The sequence below is a fragment of the Podarcis erhardii genome (assembly GCF_964252035.2).
Source record: "Podarcis erhardii genome assembly, chromosome: 7".
NCBI classification, from domain to species: Eukaryota; Metazoa; Chordata; class Lepidosauria; order Squamata; family Lacertidae; genus Podarcis; species Podarcis erhardii.
In genome coordinates, this window is record NC_138511.1 from 61,876,004 (window position 1) to 61,888,137 (window position 12,134).

Sequence of the window (12,134 nt, forward strand, 5' to 3'; positions counted from 1 at the left end):
CAATATATAAGGCAGTTTCCAATGTTCCAGTGGCAGAGCAAACCCATTGCATGCAGAAAGTCTCAGGTTTAATCCCTGGCATCTCCAGGTAGGTCTGGCAGAGACTCCCTGTCTGAAACCCTGGAGAGATGTTGCCATTCAACGTAGCTAATTCTGAACAAGATAGACCAATGATCGGATTCAGAGTAAGGTTTCCTGTGTCACCACTAGATTTCTCCTTTAGGTTGATGAGAAACAGTCTATTCTCTATAACCTCAAGGTGCTCTGTACTCAGGTCTAGGTTAGTAATCCCTTTGCCCAGTATTGCCACCTGGAAAGGAGACCTGGGACAGAAGCCTCCCTTCTCCAGCCATCCATAATCAGGGCCAGCCCTACCATTCGGTAAAGTGAGGTGGCTACCTCAGGCGGCTGATTTTGAGTATCATGAAAGAGCAGCAGATTGTTAGTTCTATCATGGTCCACTTTTTGCTGCTTGTGGTATTTTGTGCCCCAGGTGCCCAAATAATTTGGCAGGCTTTGGGTACAATGCATCTTTACTGGAGGGGGGACACCATTTGCAGCTCCACCTCAGGCAGAAAAATGTATTGGGCCAGCCCTGTAAATAACAGGGATGCTTACCCGGCTTCTTGCTTTCTTACTGTCTCCGAGGCTGAGGTGAGACTCGTGTGTTGCTGTATCATGCCTAAAGGGCCATGGCTCAATGGCAGAGCATCTGCCTTGCCAGGAAATGACCCTAGGTTTAATCCCCTGTTGTGATAGACCACTATCTGAAAGAGAGAGAGAGCTCCTGCCAGTCAGTGTAGAAAATATTGGCCTAGAGCAGGGGTCTGCAACCTTTAAGACAAAAAGAGCCACTTGGACCCGTTTCCGAAGGAAAAAAAAAAACTGGGAGCTGCAAAACAAGCCAAATGTAAATAACCACACATTCTTCCCCTTCCCCCATTCTCTCTCTTTTCCCTGGGTCTATTTCAGATAGCAAAGAGGGGTATGGTACCTCTCATATCCATTTTTTGCAAAGCACCATGTGCATAGAGGGCATTATACAAATTAATACATAGAAAAGTGTCTGTCCCTCCCTGCAGTTCAACTCCCTCTCTTTGTACTAACAGCACATATCCATTCCTTCTGCTGGTGCAACTTTCTCATCATTTCTACATAGCAGCATTTATAAACCAGTGCCAGAGAAACTGGGTGAAAGGAAGGTGAGAGGGAAGAGATATGAATATTTATGCGTGTATTTGTATACATACATACACCTACACAATTACAGGTTTGAAGCCAACTTAAAATAAAAAGAGCTGGTAAGCAAAGGAATCTGTGGTGCTTTCCATGGGATCCGGGGCCATGTCAGCTAATACTCTTCCCTTTCTTCTTCATTTGCTTGTCTCTGCAGCAAATCTCGAGGGGAAAGGGAGAAGGGCAGCAATTGCATAGGCACGAGAGAACGGGGGAAATCCCGCATGCAGGATTTTGGTGCCTAACAGCCCCCCTCCCTCTGCAACAGTGGCGTAGCGTGGGTTGTCAGCACCCGGGGCAAGGCAAGTAATTTGCGCCCCCTAACCCGTGGATTTGCGCCCCCTAACCCGTGGATTTGCGCCCCCTAACCCTAACCCCCAGATGTTGCACCCGGTGCGGCCGGCCCCTCCTGCACCCCCACGCTACGCCACTGCTCTGCAATTGCTCTCGTGCTCCCCCGCCTCTCTCTGAGGCCGAGATGCTGCATCACGGCACCTGCTGGCTACCTCTGGACCCCCTCCTTGTCACTGACATAATTCACCCCTTCCTCCCTGACAGGGGGGGCAGGCCCATTTTGTGGTTCACTTCAGGTGCTCTCCCTCAACTCGGCGGTCACTCAGAAGCAAGGCACAGAAAAGGATCCCGAAGCACCACCGCCACCCCCCCCACACCCTGCCCCGCCATTTCCCTCGAGCGCACGCGCTCTCTCTCCCTCGCCTCAGGTGAGGCAGAAATTCCCTCCATCAGCAGAAGCAGCAGCAGCAGCAGCCCTTCTCTGGCCACCGCCGCCTCCTCCTCCATCCCAGCAGCCGCCGCCTCTCGAGCTCCGCTGCCGCTGCCGCCTTGCTTTGCCCGGCTCGGCTGCACAGCTCCATCCCCCTCCTCTTTCTGGCACTTCTGCTTTTCTGCTCAGGGTCCCTGAGGATCTGTGGAGCCGCGGCAAAGGTGTAAAAGAGCCACATGCGGCTCCGGAGCCGCGGGTTGCCGACCCCTGGCCTAGAGGAACCAGTGGGCTAGACAGAATTCAATTCATCTGGGATGTTTTCCCACACAAATTCCACTGAAACAAATGGAGGATGCAGAAGGCCACAGTAATGTTATTGTACAACACCCAACTATTTCAGTGAGGTTTGTGCTGTGGAATTTCTTCGTGGATTGCGCCTCACATTCATCAGGGTCTACAAGTAGGTGGCCTGTGAACTTTCTGACTCCAAGCATCAAAGTATTTCAAGTTGGACCAGCAGTAACAAGCTATTTACCCTCTTCCTTGCCCCTTAGTGCTGTTTAGCGTCCAAAATTACGTTTGCCACCAGAAAGGAGGAGAAATGTATGTATTTAAACCTGCCCTTCCTCAGAAAGAGCCTTGGGCAGCTAACAACCTTTATCAATACATCTGGGGTTCCCAAAGTTGTGCCTTCACCATCTGCCAAGACTGCATTTCTCTTTAAAAAAAGAAAGAAAAGGCTTTCATTGGTAGGGGTTGTTTGGTTGGGTGCCTGTTGTTGTTTTTTGTCTGTGCATTATTTGTTCAGGGATTCACGTTTTGTCTCTTCTTTGGGGTGAGTGTCTGAACATCACTGTTTATTCTTCTTTTGTGGAATGAGTATATTGATGTGCCCATGACAGAGCCTTAGCTTTCCAAATGTGCCCTCAGGACCCAGAAAGACTGAGGACCCCTCCAATAAATCAACATCACCAAAATCATCACGCCAAAATCACAAGGATGCCACACAAGTTGCTACAATGTTGAATAAAATGCCAGGAATTTGTTGTCTCCCAGTTAGCTCCAACCAGCTAAAAGTGCAGCACAAAACCTTTCCCACACAAAAGCAGTCCAATTCCACCCAGGCACAGCTGGTAACTTGGCAGGCCAGTGAGAAATGTCATCTCTAGAGATTTAGAGAGTTTGCTCATATTTAATCTTTATTTTATTTTTTCATCCCCACTTTTTTCTTTCTTACCGCTTTCCTGGAATTGTTTTCCAAGGCGCAGCCGCCTTCCCCTCTTATTACAAAGTGGCAGGGAATGAATAATTTAGCTTCCTCTAGATGATGGATGCATCCCATCACATGGGAAGGCTGAATTATTCATGGCAGGGAAAAGCAAGAGTGAGCAAGTTAGGCATTTGGGCATTTTAGAGGAGCGTTGGAAGCTGCCTTATAGCGAATCAGGCTGTCTGTTCATCTAGCTCAGTGCTGACTGCACTGACTGGCAGGGGCTCTCCAGGATTCCAAGCAGGGAATTTTTTCCCATTCCCTACTTTGAGATTCTGCTGGGGATTGAACCAAAGAGTATCTGTGCACAAAGTGGATGCTCCGCCATCGGGTTGCAGCCTGTCCCACTACGGTCCCTATGGCAAGGCTGAGCCACTTTGGCACAGAATGGGCAAAAGGAGACATTTACTGGGAATGTGACTAAAACCTAGGCTATCCCAATGGCAGAAGCTGCCAAAGAAATTAAGTGGGGCTGCAGGTGGGGACCCTCTTCTCTGGGAGCTGAGAGTGGTGGCCATACCTGTTACTGGCCTTGCCGCACACCCTCCTTGAAGCGTGATAATGCTTTTTTACTTGCCTGGAAAGAGTGTGTGTTTGTGTGTGTAGACCTCTGCCTTGTGACATCAGCAAGCTCTAGTTTCTGAGTCCCAAAGGACACTGTAATGGTTCTAGGGGTTGCTCGTGCATAAACTGGGGCTACACCTGGCTGGGTTGCCTGAGTGAACCTTTTCTGTCCGGACAGCCATGGGTCTGTCTCAATCACTGGCAGAATCCGTCAGTGGGCGTTTCTTGAACTTCTTCCAGCAAAGAAGCTCTTTGACGCCTAGTCTCCTCCTACTCTCCCTGCGCGGAAGCCTTCTGCGCAAGGAGGGTGTAGGCAGCGGAGGACCCTTACTCTCCCCGCTGGTCCCTGGCAATGAGTCATGGGACCGCCTCGCCGATTCCCCCATCTGCCCCCCTTCTCCACTGGTGCTACGCTGATTCTCTTCCCCAGAAGATGGGCTGCCTCTCCCCATCCCGGGATGCTCTCTGGGACCCCTCTGGAGCCCGCTCTCTCCCGCCGGCCCTGTTGGCAGTTCCCTGACAGACACATATCAGAAAATGTCTGGGAAATAACTGGAATGGAGTGTTTTGACCATATTATGCCTGTGAAATGTCAGCTCATTTCTGGGCACAGTTTAAAGTGTTGGTTTTGGCTTTTAAAGCTGTTAATGACTTGGGAACAGATTAACTGAAAGAGCCTCCTTTTCTTGTAAGTACTTATCCAGCTCTTAAGATCTTCAGAAACCCTAGTCTGAGTGCCCTCACCAAACAAAATGAGGTAGGCCACCACTAAGGGAAGGGACTTTTCATTCAGTAGAGGCACCCCAGTTCTAGAATAGCCTTCCCACAGATGTTTGCCTTTATGATCAGAAGAGAACCTTCCTATTTTCTCAGTTCTTTAACTTCTGTATCACTGTCTGGGCCTTTCAGTTTTAAACTGTTTTAATTTTTCAGATCGAGCCATTCTAGTTTGTATTGTTTTGTGCTGCGTGCTAATACTGTATTATTTAAAAATGTGTTATTACAACATTATTAATATAGTATTAAAAACCATAGTTCAGTGACAGGGCATTTAGTTGGCATGCAGAAGGTCCTAGCTGCCATCTCTGGACTCTCCAGATATGGTTGGGAGAGACTCCTTTCTGAAATCCTGATTTGCTGCCAGTCAATGTAGATAATACTGAACTAGATGGACGCAATGGTCTGGCCTGGTATAAGGCAGCTTATGTTCCTATTTTAAGAGTGCAATCCTATAGCTTGTGAAAGAGGAGAGGGATACAACAGCACTTTAACCACTCATTTGACACCCTCTTAGACAGGCACCCCCAAACTCAGCCCTCCAGATGTTTTGGGACTACAATTCCCATTATCCCTGTCCACTGGTCCTGTTAGCTAGGGATTATGGGAGTTGTAGTCCCAAAACATCTGGAGGGCCGAGTTTGGGGGTGCCTGCTCTTAGAGATGCAGAAGGGGTGGATAGAGTAGCATTCTGTGTTCTTCCAGATATTTCTAGGCTTAGATTTAAAACAACAATAACATTGAAAACATTTTCCCTCCTGAAAGGGAAGCAATAAGTTTAGACACACTCAGAAGTGTGACCAAATTTCTCTTTGTTTGGGGACCTAACAGCGAACTGGAAGAGCTTAGGATAGTTCAGATCTCATCTGCTTTCCCATAAACTCCACTGTCAGTTTGGCCACAGCAGCAGAGGAGCCCGTGTCATTGGAGAAGGCAGCCAGGGACAGGAAGGCAGATCATGAGCCTACTGTATTCTATCAGTTTGGCACTCATACCCCTAATGGATCAAATATTTAATTCACTGATGGTGATTCCCACAGAGACAACCTAAGGAAGAGATCCTGTATAATCTGTGCATATAGGGAGGAAACTGTATCTCAGTGGCTGGAGAACTCACTTCTCAGTGGCTGGAGAACTGCATGCAAAATGTTGAGGGTTCAATTTTTCAGCTAAACTTACATGGGTGATAGTCAAAGAAAGGTCTTTCCCAGCTCTAAGTCTTGGAAGCAACCTCCCCCAACCTAGACAGTTTGGACTATAACTCCTATCAGCCCCAGCCAACATGGCCATTGATATCCTTCTAGCTGGCTTTGCCAGCCCACTTGCAGGCTCTGCCATTAGCTAACAATAAAGAAAAGAAATACGGTGATAACCATTATAACATTTTATATCCTTAGCTGTCAGTCTTTGTTTAATTATGGTGGTAAATGAAAGAACATATCAGAAGACAATGCCAAAGGACCTGCTTACGTTATATGAAAATCACAGTTGAGGTCTGGTAAATAGATCTCCTGGGCATCAAGGACAACAAAAATGATTCAAGAGCTTCCCAGAAACTTGTTTTCTGGGTGTTACAATGTTGGTTTCTAAAATAAGACTGAGAGTTACACCATCTAATACGACTTTTCAAATGTAGATATAGCCATTGGGTATTCATTGAACAGGTAAAAATATGGCTATAGGAAATGTTTGGAGGATTTGACTAGATTTTCAGTAAGGAAATGATACATATTTTATTAAGAGCACTGTTTCTATGTACTCAAAAGTGTCCCGTGGAGTCCAGTGGGTCTTTCTCCTAATTACGCTGTGGCTGAGGCTCCAAAAAGCACCTTTTGTTATCCTCCTCTTCAGTGTGAGAAATAAGAATATCCTGCATGATTTATGTTGCTGCTTTTTTTTTGTTTTTTGTTAAAGACAATTATGGTCTGAGATGCAAAACATCTCTGTTTTCTAAAGACCCCATCTGTGTGTACTGCTTGGTACTGTCATAATTCAGGGACAAATGCCATTGACTAGGCACAGCTAAATCTAATCCATGCCACGCGAGAGAGCTAAAACAGCTCTAATGTTCAAGCTGGCGGTCAGCTCTGGTGGGGTGGGGCAGACAGCAACACTCAGCAAAGCTTTAGGGCCGTGGTAGCTGGTGTCCTTTGAGACTGGCAGGGTGGAAAGCACGGAGGCAAATAGTAGATGGAGACAGGACCTATGAGAGGCAGAGCCAATTAATGCTGGTTTTGTTTCCCTCTCTTCTTGGTGGAACGCTCTGTCACAAGAGACTAGGGCCCTTTGGGACTTGACATCTTTCCGCAGGGCCTGCAGGACAGAGCTGTTCCGCCTGACCCTTATGTTTTCCCTCCCTTTACTGTTTTGATCTATGGGCTACTTTTAAAATGAGGCTGCATTTTAAATAGCATTTTAACCTGTATTTTAAATTGGTTCCCCCACCCCCCCTTTTATGTTTTCATTGTAATTTTACTGGTGAAAGCCGCCCTGAGCCCGGCTCTGGCTGGGGAGGGTGGGGTATAAATAAATTATTGTTGTTGTTGTTGTTGTTGTTGTTGTTGTTATTCCCTGCTGAGTTCTGTCAGAGAAAACCTGAGATTAAGGACTTATCCACACTTCCTCTCATCCCTCTGCCCCCCCCCCGGGGGGGGGGAAACCACTCTTTTGTGCTCAATTGGAGCAAACAGAAAATTGAGTTTTCTCTGGATTGATGTTTGCTCTTAGTGCTAAGGAGTGGGTTTTCCCTGGGAAAGGAGCGGGGCAAGGAGGAAACTGCTTGGACCCATGCCTAAAAAGTGTGGGTTAAGTGGGAAATGGTTTGGATCCATGCTTTCTGGACACAGAGAAAATGTGGACGAGCTCTAAGGAGGAGGAAGCTGACAGCCGGGATTGCCATCACTTGGTCCTTTTTAGTTTTTTAAGAAACAGGTGAGTAAGGGGATGAGGACATGTCCCCCCCCCCCATAATTCTAGAACCTGGGACTTTTGGTCTTATCCCAGCCTTTAAAATAGGTAATTATAATGTTCAAAGTGAAAAAACCATTGAGACATTGACAGTCTCTTTCCTTGGACACTCATGTCTCCTTTGTCTTCTGTTGCAGCTTCACCCTGCTGGCAAGGAGCCACTGAGATCGCCTCAGGTGACCATGCTTAACGGGGAGACAAGTTCTTCCTCAGCCAGGAATGTGGTCCGGAGCTCCAGCATCAGTGGAGAGATGTACAACATTGAGAAGAGTAATGCAGGCAACCCGGATTCAGCTAGCCTCTCATCCAATAAGAAGCGGCGATCCAGCCTGGGGGCCAAGATGGTGGCTATCGTGGGGCTGTCCCAATGGAGTAAGAGTACAATGCAGCTCAACCATCCTGGTAGGGAGGCTGTCAGGGATTTTTGTGTGCTGCGAGATACCAGGGGAGGGAGACTGGAATCAGCCTTCATAGACCTGAGAGTTAAGCAGTCTCTATGTATGGAGGGCTGAGTAGGGAAGCCTCGGAGGACTCCCCTTAAGTGAAAACACTGCTTTTGATCATGCTCAGGGGCATCATTTCCTGCCAGAAAGCAGAAATTTTATTCATTTCAGGAAGCAGAAGGAACTCCAAGTCCCATGCTACGCGATAATAAATGACACTTGTAGATATGCTCAAGGACAGCCTTCCTCTTACCTGATATCCTCAGGTACTAGCCAAGGCGATAGTAATTGTAGTCCAAAACATCTGGAAGGCACCAAGTTGAGGAAGGCTGCTCAGCCAAGCCACTGAGTGACTATAGTTACCATTTGTTAAACAGGCCGATATGCATGTCAAATTGACAAGCATCTCTGCCTAGAGAAGGAGTTACTCTTTCCTGATTTAAAAAAGTAACCACAGCAAATGTTCTCGAGATACAGTTAGGTGCTTGGCAATTCCCTGAGTGGTGAGAAATGCCAGGAGATTTGGAGGCTTATGTTGTTGCTGTTGCAGTATCTAATTTTATTTACATATATACCACCAGCAGGGAGGCAAACCTGCCCCCTCCAAGGTTGCAAGTTCCATCTAACTTCCTCCCCCACCAATGGTAGAGCATCTGCTTTGCATGCAGAAGGACTCAAGTTCAATCCCTATCACCCCACAGGTAGAGCTAGTAAATAGTCCTGTCAGTATAAATAATACAGAGCTAGATAGACCAATGGCCTGACTTGGTATAAGGCCTCTTCGTACATTCATATGATGCTCCTTGCTGCTGCTTCTTCTGCAGAGTCAATTAACTCCCCCCTCTCTCTTACATGCACATTTTGCCCTTTCTTTTGCCTGTGGAATAGTTTCTCCTTGCAAAATTTCATGCCACTGCTCTCCCCAGCAGATAGCTTATGCTTTTTTTTTGCTTCGGCTCGGCTACAGGCATCAGGGTCAGCTGCTGCTATCTGGCACCATGCTTGCTAAGCTGCTGCCTTGTCCTCAGGAGTTAGGAAGGGTTAGCACATAATGGACAGCTCACGCTGGCTCAGCCACCTGCCCCTTTTCGTCCCATCTCTCGCCAGAACAGTGATCAAATTATAATCATTTAATAAGAGGAAATCCCATTCCCGTCTGTCCTCTTTCTCTTCTGCCCTCTCTCTTTTTCTTGTAACCTCTAACATCGGATGGAAGAAATCCCCTCCAGTCATTGTATATAAATCACACAAAAGGGTTCACAGTAGGATACCGAACAATCCAAGTGGCTGAGCTACATCCCTAAGGTTTCACAGCATGCCTCCCCAAAGGACTTTGGAGAAAGGCCCTGCCACACTCTCAAAGCCAAAGAAAGTTTCACTCTGTTTTGCATGCAATCAGTGTGTTTATTCCTCTGTTTGAGGGACAGGGAGTCTCTTTCATTTTAAGGGCCACACTTGCTTCTGGAAACCAGTGGTGGATGGGGCCAGAGGCATAAAGGAGAATAGCAATTACCGTGGTACCTCGGGATACATATGCTTCAGGTTACAAACGCTTCAGGTTACAGACTCCTCTAACCCAGAAACAGTACCTCGGGTTAAGAACTTTGCTTCAGGATGAGAATAGAAATCGTGCACCAGTGGCGCAGCGGCAGCAGGAGGCCCCATTAGCTAAAGTGGTGCTTCAGGTTAAGAACAGTTTCAGGTTAAGAACGGACCTCTGGAACAAATTAAGTACTTAATCCGAGGTATCACTGTAATGTAAACTAGCAAGAGGCTAACTTCTACACACACACACCCGCACTAATCTCTGTCTTCCATCCTAGGACTGGATATTTGTGTGGAGGGACTGTGGGTTCCATTCAGCTCTAGCTAAAACAAATTACTGGGCTCAGAATTCATTATTTCTGATGTCTGTCTGTCTTCTGCACCAGGCTCTGGTCTTTGGATCTCAGGGTTCTAGTGAAAAACAAGCCTGAAATCTTTCCTCTCATTTCACATAACAGTATCTATCAGCAGTTAAACACTTTAGAGCAGCCTTCCTCTATCTGGTGCTCTCTGGATGTTTTGTACAACAGCTCCCATCAGCTCCAGCTACTATGGCCTTTTTCACTCTGGCAAGAATCCTGGAAGTTGGGAGCTGCTCCTCTTCTTACCATTTGAGTTGAGGACCACCTGAATGGCTTAATTAAAAGGGGGAAGGCATGCCTGCTCCATCATCTGTACAGAGGAATAAAGGAGAAGGGGCTAGGAGTCTGGTGCCCTTGTCAGTTAATCAAAATCATGTGGTGGAGAGGGGCCTGCTTTCCTTGTCAAAGGTTGCCAGTTCAGTCCCAGGAAACCTGAAGAGCCATTGCTAATCAGTGTAATGCTAGCCTGGAAGGACCAATGATCTGAGTTGGTATATGGCAGCTTCCTATGTTCCCATGAGTGGCAAAGGTAACAAGTGATATACCTGTGCAAATTGAAACAGATACTAGAACTTGTTTTGGTTGGACCAAAGACTGAGGAGATACAACAAAGGCATCACAGAATGGGTGGGTTTTGAGGGGGATTTGAAGGAAGAGCCTGTGTGGTATTGTGCGTAAACTTGGATTGAAAAGCCTTGTGTTCAAATTCCTGCTCTTCAAATTGAAGCTCACTGAATGATCTTGGATCATTCAAGATCTTGGACTCTGTTTCTCAGCCTATTCTACCTTAAAGAGTTGTTGCTGCAAGAATAGAAAGGGGCACTGAACGCCTCAGAGAAGGGGTGTTGTAAAAACACATGCAACATAACTGAGCCGGAGATCAAAGCAGAGGGGAATACCGTATTTTTCGCCCCATAGGACGCACTTTTCCCCCTCCAAAAATGAAGGGGAAATCTGGGTGCATTCTATGGGGCGAATGCAGGCTTTCGCTGAAGCTTGGAGAGCGAGAGGGGTCGGTGCGCACCGACCCCTCTCGCTCTCTAGGCTTCAGGAAGACATCCGCAGCCTAGGCAGCCCTGCAGGAGGTCTGGCAGGGATGTCTAGGCTGCGGATAGCAGCCTGCTTCCCGGAGTGTCGGGCACCCTGAAAGCAGAGCGCCCGGTGCTTCGGGAGCGCATCCGCAGCCTGGGCAGCCCTGCAGGAGGTCCGGCAGGGCTCCCCACGCTGCGGATAGCAGCCTGCCGCCCGGCGGGCGGGGCGCCCTGAAGCAGAGCGCCCCGCGCACCGGACAGACATCCGCAGCGTGGGGAGCCCTGCAGGAGTTCCCCGCAGGGTTCCCCACACTGCGGATAGCAGCCTGCCACCCGGCGGGTGGGGCGCCCTAAAGCAGAGCACCCCGCGCGCCGGGCAGACATCCGCAGCGTGGGGAGCCCTGCAGGAGTTCCCCGCAGGGCTCCCCACGCTGCGGATAGCAGCCTGCCGCCTGAGGCAGACATCGGCCAGCCCCACAAGCTCTGGGGACAGCAGGGAGGCGCAGCGCCGTTCCTCGACCTGGTTCGGTTTCCCTGACCTGCTTTTGGGGGGGAAATAAAGGAAAAAAAATTTCCTTTATTTCCCCCCCAAAAAACTAGGTGCGTCCTATGGGACGGAGCGTCCTATGGGACGAAAAATACGGTATGTCTCAGTAGAGATGCATATTTTGCAAATAAACAAAAAGGCTTTCATGCATTCAGCAATTGCATGCAAGTCATTTTTGTTATGCAATTGGATTTTGAAACTTTTGGCTTTGAATACCTACAAGGCATGGGACAGTGGGCAGTATCTTCTGTGACCTGCCCTTCTGCATTCGGCATCATGAATTTTCAAAAGAGACCACCAAGTGGAACTGCTGAAGGGGTGTGGAAAATGCTCTTTCAGAAGAAAAGGGGCTTGTCAACTATTACAGCTTCAGGAAATTTTTATTTGCCTAAAATAGATATTTGGGGGAAAGCCTGAAAAATAATAATATGAAGAGCCCATTATAATCTTGGCAGTTTTTCAAAGTCATCCCTTTGCATTATTATAGTTCTGGTATTTGCTGGCATTTCATGGTTCAGCTGTGATTTGAAAAGAAGGAGTTTATTTGGAGCTTTTTAAGACTTGCACATCTGAGATGTATCCAAAGGGTTGTAATTATCCACAGAAAGGCTAAGAAAAGAAAGAGCAAAAATAAATAAGTTAAAATGGTAAAGAACATAGCTCAGTAA

At 47.6% G+C, this 12,134-nt stretch overlaps 1 protein-coding gene across 3 annotated transcripts in view; it reads left to right on the top strand.

Moving 5' to 3' along the window:
* The window catches only part of RIMS3 (regulating synaptic membrane exocytosis 3), a 63,199-nt gene that overhangs the window by 27,890 nt on the left and 23,175 nt on the right, over positions 1–12,134 (top strand). For all 3 annotated transcript variants that reach the window (XM_081870426.1, XM_081870428.1, XM_081870427.1), the window contains exon 2: positions 7,676–7,940. In XM_081870426.1, coding sequence (XP_081726552.1) covers positions 7,676–7,940 — 265 coding nt within the window. The remainder of the gene's footprint in view (positions 1–7,675; positions 7,941–12,134) is intronic.